The sequence below is a fragment of the Ochlerotatus camptorhynchus genome, unplaced genomic scaffold (assembly GCF_037179485.1).
Source record: "Ochlerotatus camptorhynchus isolate MF236.1 unplaced genomic scaffold, CSIRO-AGI_Acam_v1.1 ptg000500l, whole genome shotgun sequence".
Lineage (NCBI taxonomy): Eukaryota > Metazoa > Arthropoda > Insecta > Diptera > Culicidae > Ochlerotatus > Ochlerotatus camptorhynchus.
In genome coordinates this window covers 114710-127700 of record NW_027040985.1, presented here as the reverse complement: position 1 = coordinate 127700, position 12991 = coordinate 114710, and the positions used below count along the sequence as shown (strand labels likewise).

Here is a 12991-nt window from a genome sequence, read left to right as displayed (position 1 = left end):
GAAATTTATGGAAAATCCCCGGATCTTCTGTGAAATTGACAAATCTTCTAAGAAGTTCTTTGACGTTCTGGAAAGCTCTTGGAATTGATGGAAAGTTCTCGGGAGGTTTTTAAATCAACTGGAAAGTCTATTGAACTTCTGGAAAGCTCTCGGAATTTGTGGGAAGTTTTCGGATTTTTTTTTTTTGTAAATGCACGGATTTTTGTAAGAATTTCTCAGATCTTCCGAGAAAATCTCGGAACTTTTGAGAAGCTCTCGAGAATTCTGGAAAGCTCTCAGAATTTCTGGGAAGCACTCGGATCTTCTAGGAATTTTTTATAACTTCTGAAAAATTATCGGATTTTCTGGAAAGTTCTAGGAATTTCTGGGAAATTCTCAGATCTGTTAGGTAGTTCGAAGGTCGTATGGGAAACTCTCGGAATTTCTGGGACATTCCGAGATCTAGAAGATCTAGATCTAGAAGAACTTGGAATATGTGAGAAGTACACAGAACTTCTGGGAAGTTGTTCGATCTTCTGTGAAGTTCTCGAAATTTATGGGAAGTTCCCGGAATTCGATGCGGTTCCCAAAGCTTCTGAATAGCTAGCGAAACTTCTGGAAGGTTCTCTAATATGTTTTCAAATGTATGCGAAGTTCTCGGATTTGCTGGGAAGTTACAGGATTTTAGAGAAAAACTCAAACATTACAGATCGCTCGATAATTCTGGGAAGCTTTCGGAAATTCAGGAATTTCTTGAAATTTTCAGAATTTCTTGGAAGTTTACGGAATTTCTGGTAAGTTCGCAGATCTTCAGAAAAATTCTCGGATTTTTTTAAAGTTGTCGGAATTACCGGATGCTCTGTAATTTCTAGAATGTTCTGCGAAGTCCGAGTACTTCTAGAATGGGCCAAGTATTCTTTAACTATTACTAGATTTTTAGGGTCGTTCCGAAAGCTCCTTGGCTATTGTTGTATTATCAGCGAAGTTTCGAAAAATTCCGTATATTTAAAGAAAGTCATGCTAACTTGAGGTAAGTGACTGAAATTTCAGTTGACATTTCGGAGAACTTCAGGGACGTTCAGGGAACTATTAAAGAGTTCAAATACGGCTAGGATTTTCGAAGATCTTAAAAGGAGTTTTCTAGATATCTTCACCAAAATTACGGGATCTTAGGGAAGTTCCGAGAACTTTAAGTCATTTAGAAGGAAACTGTATTTGGTAGTTGCGTCGCCTTAACCTCAATCTACCTGTGCATCAACTCTCAAAACATAAACAATTATCAAAATATTGCTCGCAATGGATAGATATCGAGTTAACTAGAAGATTGAGTGTGTTTTTCAACCGATTCGAGTATGAATATGGCATTAAATCTGTTAAAAGTTGCTGCACAGGTAAAAAGTGAGGTTACGCGACTCCACTGGTATTTGGTAAATTGCTAACCAGTAGTTTCGAAGTTTTATTGAAGTTCTAGAAACTCATCTAAAGCCTCGCCAAAAGCTCCCTGAAATTCTTAGACATTGAAGTATTCTTTGAAATTCATGCAACTTCCCTAAACTTCTCGGAACTACTCTGAAAATTTCAGAACGAGCCAGGAAAGGAAAGTTCTCGGAACTTCATTTAAGTTATCGGAATTTCCCCGAATTTCTGTCAAATTTTCTGGAAATTTCGTATTTGATAATTTTGCTAGACTTAATAATGGAGCCAAACAACAATTTCCGACCTTTAAACCTCATCCCAGTTCCAAAAATACCATATGGTAGTGTTTAAACAAATATTCATCTTTTTGCAGTGTAGAAAATAGGTTTGGTTAATTGTTAATTAAATGTTAGGTTAATGTTTTGAAATTATCTATAAATCAATCTTGAACCACATTTTTTAACGTCTTATCAATGTTGAACTATGATTTCTTGTAGAAATTAAAAAAAAATGTTCCGCCCTACTCAAATGGTCATCTGGCATCTGAGAGGGTGCCACCGTGAAATCCGTCCATGGCAGCATGGGACTTGCGGTTTGTGTTAAACTATCGTTTCTCACCCAACCAAGGCTGCAGCGGATACCGAACCATCGTAGAGAATGACGAAGTCTTAATGAAACTAGAATTCCAGCAAGAGATAGCAGAACCAGTTTCCAGATCATTCGATTTCTGAACCCGAGAATCAACAACAGGCAACGAGCATGCAGCTTTGTCTTCGTCGTTGCAACAAGTTATGACATTGAATATCTGATGAGAACTTCCATAACAACATGTAGAGTGACATTGGACATTCACTATGGAAATAGTTTTCGCTTACAACGAAGTGGAGCGTTCTGTAGATACTCTTAAGCAGATCGGATTGTCTGGATCGACAAATTCTGGATAATCGACTGTCGAGATTTGCGGAACTGCACATTTATTGCCAAATTCTATTCCCGCGAACCTTCCTTCTGACCCCCTAAAAGTACGACTCCTTGGACACCCTGAGGAACAGCTGCAGGTCGGCTACACCCTCTGGTCCGGTGAACAGCACCGTCAGCCGCCAGTAGCCTTCCGGGATCATCTGCGGCATGGTTTTCGGTTTCACCACAACGTGTTTGAACCAATAGTTCGCCGCTGGCAGCGGACAGTAGCCCCCGGAATCGACCTGCGGCAGGTTGGTGGTTTGCTTGAACAGCTCCTGATAGTCCCGGTAGCTATCGTTCAGAAATTGACAGAACGGTTGCTCGGGGATCTTCATCGGGTACTCGTTGAATTGGTTGTTGCCGAGCCGGCTGTAGGCACTTTTAATTTGAAACTTCCAATCGGATTCACGTTAGAATTATAGGAAATGTACGCCGGATGGGTCTTCTTACCGTGAAGCGATTGTCCATGTTCACGAAGATGTTCATGGTGCCGTTCATAACGGCGCAGGTCCGGTTGAGCTTGGTGATGCGCAGGTTCGACTTCATGATATCGAATCCAATGGTTTGCTGAACCCGTTGGAAGGTGACGTCGGAGATTCCATCCGGCTGGACGGACCGGAAGAGGGCCGCCATAGTGAAGAGTAAACCGGGCAGCAACATTGCGTTCGGTGGAGGTCTTTCGACTTTCGGATGAGCAGTGTTCAGTCTGAATTAATAGTGTTAATTTATATATTGTAGCTGGTACTAATTAACATGATCGAATGATCTGTTAGCAGCTTAAGTACCACTGGACACGGCAATGATTTACAAGGGTGGTACTGATGTGCGTAAGCGCAATTTAAAGCAATAAAGGCAGCTCAACGGGCTATGTTATAGAACATTGATATTCATCAAATATTTTAAAAGTGTAAAATAATGGCAAACATGATTTTAGAGAGAGAATACAGATCACGGATGTTGATCGTCAGCCGAAACATAATGCGTATCAGAGGAGAACAGCTCAACAGCTGCAAGTCTTATTTTTCCGTAACAGTTTTTCTGAAATCGTAGTACCTTTCACACCAAAGTCACGAGTTCAAATCTCATCTCGGACAAGACACGAATGTCCCCCCACTTACTTGGCACCAGTAACGGCTGAAGCATTGGCCTGATCTGGCGGAATATGAAGCGATGCAGAAGAAAAAACAGTAGGTTGAGTGAACCGGTTTTTAGCCCAAGAGGTTCCCTAATTGGCCCTATCTTAATTTTCAATTCATCTCAAATAAGAGAACCAAAAACTGGAGCATTAGTGCCATAACTGGATTACTTAACCTAGTAGAAAAATAAATAACTCAATCCCCTTAAATGCACCACAACTGCCGATAATTTTGCCGAAATAACCTTGTTGGCGTTTCCGTGCTGAATTTTTTATAAAAATTTCAAGGATGCCATTTAAAAAAAATAAGATCCAAAATGGTTAAATTTTGGCAAAAATGTGAATCATTGCCCATAACAAACAATTACGGAAAGTTTCATGAAAAACGGAGAAGGTCCAGTCTTGTCGAATCGCCATTTGGCGTGGAACTGCTACAATGTTGATTTAAGTTCACCTAAAATTCTATTGATGACGGGCTATTCAAAAAATACGTAGATGATTTTTCAAAGGTTTTAGACCCTTCCCCTCTCCCTCTTGAGTGACAATCATCCATACATTTTTTCATTCATTACATTCTCACCCTTCATAAGAACCTATCTTCTTCTTCTTCTTTGGCTTTATTACGTCCCTGCTGGAAACGCCAGGACTCAACATAGTGTTCTTTGAGCACTTTCACAGTTATCAATTGAGAGCTCTCTCAGCCTGTATCATTTTTGCATTAGCATAATTGTGTGACAAGTACAATCATACTCTATGCCCAGGGATATCGAGAAATTTTTGGAACTCGAAAAAAAGCCCGGACCTGGAATCGAACCCAGCTGTCTCCAGCATAGTCTTGCTGCGTCTTAATCGATTTCTCATCCAAAGCCCCTAATCTATACGTTTGACATGAGTTCTCAGTTGACCTTCTTGGATCACCGACCGACGTCCTTAAGACAATCCGTTCGTAGATATAGTGACAATTTGTGTGAATTATCTAGATTTCCTAGTTGAGCATGTCCTTAAAAAACAACACAAATAGCCATTGTAGACTCCAGGATCCTTGACATCTTCTTGGAGCTACCTGAACCAACCTTGAACAATGTCTTACGGAAACTTCTTTCCTATTGTCTGTATCGAATCACCGAAGCTTGGTCGTTTCTTGATTCGATTTACGATGGATGAATGTCCCTGAAGTGACTTACCTGTAAGGAGAAAGCGAAACAAAGGCAAGGAATTAGTCGAATACTAGGTTATTGTTCGTTCAAAGCAAATATGTTAACGAAGAAGTCACCCTCCAACGATCAGCCAAAACATAACTGAAAACAATGTCCACGCTGGGGACCTGCAGAGCATGCAACTTTTATAATGACATCTCATAATGCATTCAAAATTTAATGACATGATTTAAAGCGTGCTTCGTCCGTACACCGCAATTATCGCAGTCACGCGAATCACTTTTCGAAGTAAGTATACACCGGAGAGTATACGCGAAACACGTTTGATTGATACCTTCCGTAATTAAGTGTCGTTTTCGATTTTCCCCCGTTCTCATTCATCGGGAATTCGTGAATGTGATTAATATTGCGCATTTCACACTTAAAAAAAGTGATGATGATGGTCCCACCTTTTACCCCTACAAAGGTTTGAGCTGGACGATTTATCTTTAAGATAATTAAATATGACATTTGAACCAGGTTAGCAAACAAAATCGAACTGGTTACAGTTACAGATACAAATTCCCTCTAGAGTTTACAGTTGGTTCACATCGATATAAATGTGAAAAAGCTCAGGCGTCTTACTTACTTACTTACTTACTACCTTTTTGTCCACCTAAAATATTCATAAGTAAAGGGCGAACACGAAATTGTTGCGACACATTCAACAGGGCATAACTTTTTTACCATTGGGTAAAAATCAACCAAATTTTGCACACTTTCTCATTGATGTGTATTGTGTACATGCTGTCAAACTCGAAGTCGTGTTTTTCGATTCAACGAAAATGGAGGTGAACCAACGCGAGTTGAGAGAACAAATTCTTTCCAAGCACCTGGAATTTCCTGACCTGTCGCACCGGCAGTTGGGAAAAATGTTGAACATTCACCATTCAACCGTCTCCAGAGTGTTGAAGCGGTTCCAGGAGCGGTTGACGTTGGACCACGGCAAAGGAGCTGGAAGAAAACCGGGACCGGAGAACAAAAAGACGGAGGGAAAGGTGAAGCGGATGATTAAAGCAAATCCCAACGTCTCAAGCCGTGATTTGGCTAAAAAGATCGGCATGTCGCAGAGCTACGTCCAGAATGCAAAGAAGAGAGCTGGACTACATACATACAAGGTACAGAACTTCCCTAACCGCGATGAGCGGCAACAATCGACGGCTAAAACTCGGGGACCGAAGCTCTACGAGAAGATGCTGACAAAATATGGCTGCTGTGTGATGGACGACGAAACGTATATAAAAGCCGATTTTAAGCAAATTCCGGGGTTGGAGTTTTCACCGGCAAGAGCAAGTTCGATGTGGACGACAAATTTAAGAAGAAGAAAATGTCGAAGTTCGCCTCCAAATATCTCATTTGGCAGGCCATCTGCTCTTGCGGACTGAGGAGTGAGCCTTTCGTGACAAAGGGCACAGTAAATGGCGAGATCTACAAATCTGAGTGCCTCGAGAAGCGGCTTTTGCCGTTCTTGCAGCAGCACGACGAAGCTCCGCTATTTTGGCCAGATTTGGCATCATGCCACTATTCTAAAAGTGTCCTGGAGTGGTATGAGGCCAATTCTGTCCATTTTGTTCCAAAGGACATGAATCCGCCAAACTGTCCGGAGCTGCGCCCGGTGGAGCAGTACTGGACAATAATGAAGCGGGAACTTCGGAAGAGCAAGAAGACAGTGAAAGACGAGAAGGACATGTTAAGCAAATGAAAAAAAAACCGAGAAACTGGTACCGGATGACACTGTAAAGACTTTGATGGAGGGCATCAAGCGAAAATGCGTTCAATTTTACACTCAAGGCTCCATCGATTAACTTTTCTTTTGATTTTTGAAGTAAATATATGTATAAAACTACCCTAAAATTTTGGTTTGATTCTAAACATTATAAGAAAATTGGCATGACATTTTCGGTGTCGCAATAATTTCGTGTTCGCCCTTTATTACAAGCAATCAAGAGTTAAAGAACAATCAACAAAGCATCCTATTACACTAGCAACTCCGCAATCTGATGCTATCATAATTTTCAGCAATGTCAGGAATGCTCACGAACCCCCAACATTTGCTAGAAAACTTACTACGAACTCAAACCAAACCAAACCAAATAAGCTTCAAAATTGCATTTTTTTTAATGAAATTTAAAATTCAGTCATCTATATCCGTAATACGCGTGCGAGGCTCCAACCTTAGTAGAGTACTTTTTTTTTTAAATCTACTACAATTAAATCAAATATTAAAAATCCATCATCACCATCGTGGCGAAAAGAAATAGTGTTTGCAGTGCTACAATAATTATTAAAAAGTCGTTATAACAGCTATCCATATAAAATAATCCGTTAGAGATAACTTCGTCAAGATATATAATTTGTCAATTCATAAAAAAAATGGATAACTGTTCAAAAGACAGTTTTAACATGTGAAATTCAGTGTCTTTTGAATTTTGTAAGTATTGCTGAACGTTTGATATGTCATCATCAATTACAACAGAGACGTTCTCATTTAATCGATTCCACGAAATTACCATAAATTTAGTGTTAATTGTATTCAATTTTAACTGCTTACACTTCAACCATCTACTAAGATACTGCAAATCTTTATTCAAGTGTGAGACGGCAACTTCTAAATCCTTAGCTGCAATCAATAACACAGTATCATCTGCAAAAAGATTATTGTCGCAAAATCGTAGAACACGTCGCAAGTCATTAATATACATAATAAATAACAGAGGCCCTAATACACTTCCTTGGAGCACTCCAAGGTTATTTCCCACGGGACTGGAAACAGAATCGTTAAAAACAGTCCGTTGAGTTCTGTCAGACAAATAGCTTTCAAACCATTTATATGCAGTACTCGTTTGATTGATCTTAACAATAAGGGCATAGAAATTGTTTCAAAAGCGCGTTTTGGATCCAAAAAAAACAGCAACAATCGTATCTTTACACTCCAAGTTATTTTTCCACTTCGCTAATACCATATTCAACGCGCAATTTGATAGAACAGTGTTCACTTGACTATCAACAGAAGCAGGCAACTCTCGATGTGTGTCACGCGATCTATGTATGAACTAGAAATACTCAGAGGGAGAGATGGGCGGAGAGAATGTTTTGAGCCAAATGAACTGTCAAAATCTGAGCCAATCGAACATTCCCATTAGATTTTTTTTCTTATTCTTACTAGAATTAATTTGAGAGTATTGCAATCGAATAGAAATTCAATCACCTTTATATTTTGTGTGCTTCTCAAAGTCAACTAGTTTTTGGAATCAAAAACAATATTCTAACTCTATCGATTAATTGATCTTCGCCGGTTAATGAATGGCACCAAGAAATGTGCAAAATATTGCGATGCAATCAATTATTATTTTGCACCTAAATCGAATCAAAAATACAAGTCATTTGAAATGCTTGCTTCTAGCAAGGGATGCAAGAAAATTTAGAAACAAATATTAGAAATATTTGTTGGAATATTACCTATTGCAAGGGGGGGGGTGGTGTTATATGTTGTACCTTCGTGAACAAGACATATCTAGTGAAAAACTTAAGAACCAAAATTAGAAGAATAGAGCATAACCACACTTTTGAAAGCTTTATATTATGATATTGATGATTATGATATCTCATTAGCCTAATTTAATATATAATTGAAATCTCTAATCTACCTAACCAATTATAACCCATGCTTTATAAAGTACCTGCAGTTGTGTATGTAATCTAAAATTTAACGTGTCTCAAGTACTTTTGATTTTGACCTATACCTATTTATTATATTTTAGTTCGACGCAGACAGACAGACAGACAGACAGACAGACAGACAGACAGACAGACAGACAGACAGACAGACAGACAGACAGACAGACAGACAGACAGACAGACAGACAGACAGACAGACAGACAGACAGACAGACAGACAGACAGACAGACAGACAGACAGACAGACAGACAGACAGACAGACAGACAGACAGACAGACAGACAGACAGACAGACAGACAGACAGACAGACAGACAGACAGACAGACAGACAGACAGACAGACAGACAGACAGACAGACAGACAGACAGACAGACAGACAGACAGACAGACAGACAGACAGACAGACAGACAGACAGACAGACAGACAGACAGACAGACAGACAGACAGACAGACAGACAGACAGACAGACAGACAGACAGACAGACAGACAGACAGACAGACAGACAGACAGACAGACAGACAGACAGACAGACAGACAGACAGACAGACAGACAGACAGACAGACAGACAGACAGACAGACAGACAGACAGACAGACAGACAGACAGACAGACAGACAGACAGACAGACAGACAGACAGACAGACAGACAGACAGACAGACAGACAGACAGACAGACAGACAGACAGACAGACAGACAGACAGACAGACAGACAGACAGACAGACAGACAGACAGACAGACAGACAGACAGACAGACAGACAGACAGACAGACAGACAGACAGACAGACAGACAGACAGACAGACAGACAGACAGACAGACAGACAGACAGACAGACAGACAGACAGACAGACAGACAGACAGACAGACAGACAGACAGACAGACAGACAGACAGACAGACAGACAGACAGACAGACAGACAGACAGACAGACAGACAGACAGACAGACAGACAGACAGACAGACAGACAGACAGACAGACAGACAGACAGACAGACAGACAGACAGACAGACAGACAGACAGACAGACAGACAGACAGACAGACAGACAGACAGACAGACAGACAGACAGACAGACAGACAGACAGACAGACAGACAGACAGACAGACAGACAGACAGACAGACAGACAGACAGACAGACAGACAGACAGACAGACAGACAGACAGACAGACAGACAGACAGACAGACAGACAGACAGACAGACAGACAGACAGACAGACAGACAGACAGACAGACAGACAGACAGACAGACAGACAGACAGACAGACAGACAGACAGACAGACAGACAGACAGACAGACAGACAGACAGACAGACAGACAGACAGACAGACAGACAGACAGACAGACAGACAGACAGACAGACAGACAGACAGACAGACAGACAGACAGACAGACAGACAGACAGACAGACAGACAGACAGACAGACAGACAGACAGACAGACAGACAGACAGACAGACAGACAGACAGACAGACAGACAGACAGACAGACAGACAGACAGACAGACAGACAGACAGACAGACAGACAGACAGACAGACAGACAGACAGACAGACAGACAGACAGACAGACAGACAGACAGACAGACAGACAGACAGACAGACAGACAGACAGACAGACAGACAGATAGATAGATATGCTCCAACTATGCTCACACGTTTCCACTATGTCGCACCATAAAAATACGTATGGGTTTGTCACAATAGAAGCACGCCACAGTGGAAATCCCGAGCCATAGTTCAAACACTTATCCCAAATCTAAATGAAGCACATATAAGATTAGTTGCAATACCATGTACAAAAATGATGTTTAATATTGTTCCCTGAGTAATACCTCAATGAAAACAACAACGAAAGCTTGTCACGCAAGTAGAAGGAGTACTGTTGGGCACTTTCTGAAATATTACAATAGCATAATTCCCTTGCAAACCCAAATAATTCTATCTCCGTAAAAATAAATAAAATAAGAGTGATTTGCGGCAAAATCCGCCAGTATCGCACCCAACGCCAGTGCCTATACGTAAGCGTACTATGACGTGGCTATCAAACAAAGGAGTAACAAGTGTGATACTATCACTTCAGGCTAGAACTTTGGTTCTCTCATGCAAAATGGTTCATCAGAGAGGGGCAGCTCAGTAATCCTCATCGCATGCTCATGACGCTATTTTGCCACGGCATGGGCCAACGATGCCGGACCTAAACCAACCGTCTCCAACGCTCCACTATGAAGCATAAGATTAGGCCCGCCCACCAACGTCCAGGTTGAAAACTAGCCAAGGGGAGGGGCTGTCAAATGTAATAAAGATTTCAGTTATCTACAATCCCTCACCAAAGAACATACGAATCTAAGTGTTTGCTTCGCACCAGTGTCCCAGTGTTCAAATCCAAAAGAAAGTCCTCCACGTCTTCTATGGTAACTTCCAGAACTTTCCGACTTTAGTTCTTTGTGTTAACACATGATATATTGGAAATTTCCTGGGATGTCACGGGTAGGAAACACTAGGTTTGGATAATTTATACCTAGAAGCTATCGGAATCAGCACTTTTATGGATGATCCGGATCTTCTGGAGGACTGGCATTTGGCCATGCGAGGTAAAATGGTGGATACACGTTGTAAATTACTTTTGAAACACAGTAGTAAACTAGTGAAAAAACTACAAGGCACAGCCTTAAATATGGGATTGTACCCAATGATGACGTAAGACTACGTGGTCTTATATAATAAATCTTATTTGTTAACTGCAGCAGGAGCTTGTGTTTTGTGTTTGACTGGGGTTCTAGCTGTTTATACTCTTTAGTATGACGCACTTGACATAGGCCCACAGCAACTCTCGAAGAGCTACTGATTCCGATCAATAGCGGTGCGGCTACTTTCTCCTTCTATGGATGCTCATGTGGGCTGCAGCTCGCTGATTGCAGGCAGCCTTTCATTGTGTACTGGAGAACACCACCACTCACCACGCGGTGATTGAATAAACACCGTTTGTTGAGACCGGTTGGAATTCAACTTTGAAATCTGTGTTAGGGAAATCGCTTTTCGCAGGCAATCGGTGATAATTTTAATAATCATAGCAACAGTTGCACATCCGTTAATTTTCAATAGTGACATTTTGAAAAATGATAAAGTCTTAAACTTAACAGACTCGTAGAAAAAATTCCTATCGATTGGCGTATTAAGAATTAAAATCCATCATCTCTGGATCAACACAGACCACTTTCATGCCACGACCGACTTTTGTTTTTGAAATCGCACCCCAATGCTGCCTTAAAGTACATAGGGGAAATGGCTCTAATGTTGGCCTATGGATCTAAGATTGGACCCATCGCTAAACATCTGCTATTTATCAATTTTATCTAGATGAACGCGTCATTGGAACGGTACTAATAGATATTTTTGGTCGCTATTGAAAATTTAGTCGATTGCTGAATTTATGTATGGGCCGAAATTAGGGACATTTAGGCCGACATTACATACATTTCCCCTACTATGTTAGATTTAAACATATCTAGATAGAGCTGGAATTAGGCGTAACAGTTTTTGTAAACAATGACTTCTATCGATGATTTTTAAGAATTCAAGGCACACCCACGCAAACCAACATTATCGTCAGGTAGGGAAAGTCTCACCCTACCTGGTGGTGATGTTGATTTGCGTTAGCGAGCCTTGACTTTCAAGACATCATCGAAAGAATTCTAGATAGAGCTGGAATTAGGGCGTAACAGCTTTTGTAAACAATGACTTCTCTCAATGATTTCTCGGAAGTCATGGCTCTCCCTGGCAAATCGACATCACCATCGAGTAGAGGAAGCCTTCTTCTACCCGTTGGATATGTTGGTTTGTGTAGGCGTGCCTTGAATTCCGAGAAATCAACGAGAGAAGTCATTGTTTACAAAGGCTGTTACGCCCTAATTCAAGCTCTATCTAGAATTCATTGTTTACAAAAGCTGTTACGCCCTAATTTCAGCTCTATCTTGATATGGGAACTGAGATCCAATTGACGACCTCGACAAATGTCCAAAAAATACTCTTTTACAAATTTATGGTGGTCCTGAAATGGACCGTTTTGTCGTGATGGTTGAGTAATGCTGAGCTATTAGGGTGCTAAACACAGATAAGGCTGGTGAGCTGTATGTTGTTTGGAATGAGCGTGACGTGCTTGGCATAGATGGCCCACAGCGACTCACGAAGAGCTACTGATTCCGATCAATAGCGGTGCGGCTTCTTCCTCCTTCTATGGATGCTCATGTGGGCTCCAGCTCACTGCTTGCAGGAAGCCTTTTGTTGTGTACTGGAGAACAATGTTCAACGCCACGCGCCGAAAGCACTGCTGCTGCAGCAGCTGATGCCGACCACCGGATACCACCACACATGGTGATTGGAACTGAATTCGATCAGCGGTTGAGGCCAACCTTGGTAGCTAGCTGCTTGCGAGGAGCCTTTCTTTGTGTACTGGAGAACACCACCGCTCACCACGCGGTGGTTGAATAAACACCGTTTCTTGAGACCGGATGGAATTCAACTTTGAAATCTGTGTTAGGGAGATCGCTTTTCACTGGCAATCGGTGATAATTTTAATTATCAAAGCAACAGTTTCAATAATGAAATTTTGAAAAATGATA

At 41.2% G+C, this 12991-nt stretch overlaps 2 protein-coding genes across 8 annotated transcripts in view; both read right to left on the bottom strand.

Moving 5' to 3' along the window:
- LOC135712667 (uncharacterized) overlaps nucleotides 1-12991 on the bottom strand; it is a 269423-nt gene that overhangs the window by 176317 nt on the left and 80115 nt on the right. The window lies entirely within an intron of this gene.
- LOC135712672 (uncharacterized) lies at nucleotides 2412-2991 on the bottom strand. Its single transcript, XM_065235616.1, has 2 exons — nucleotides 2809-2991; nucleotides 2412-2750 (listed from the first exon to the last, which is right to left on the bottom strand). The coding sequence occupies exons 1-2, from the start codon at nucleotides 2989-2991 to the stop codon at nucleotides 2412-2414; spliced, it is 522 nt and encodes a 173-aa protein (XP_065091688.1).

Excerpts from the sequence above, each read along its gene's own strand:
- LOC135712672 (XM_065235616.1), bottom strand. The coding sequence starts at position 2,991 with ATGGCGGCCCTCTTCCGGTCCGTCCAGCCGGATGGAATCTCCGACGTC. Across the intron at positions 2,751-2,808 it reads ACATGGACAATCGCTTCACG|TTTCAAATTAAAAGTGCCTA; the intron begins GTAAGAAGACCC and ends TCCGATTGGAAG.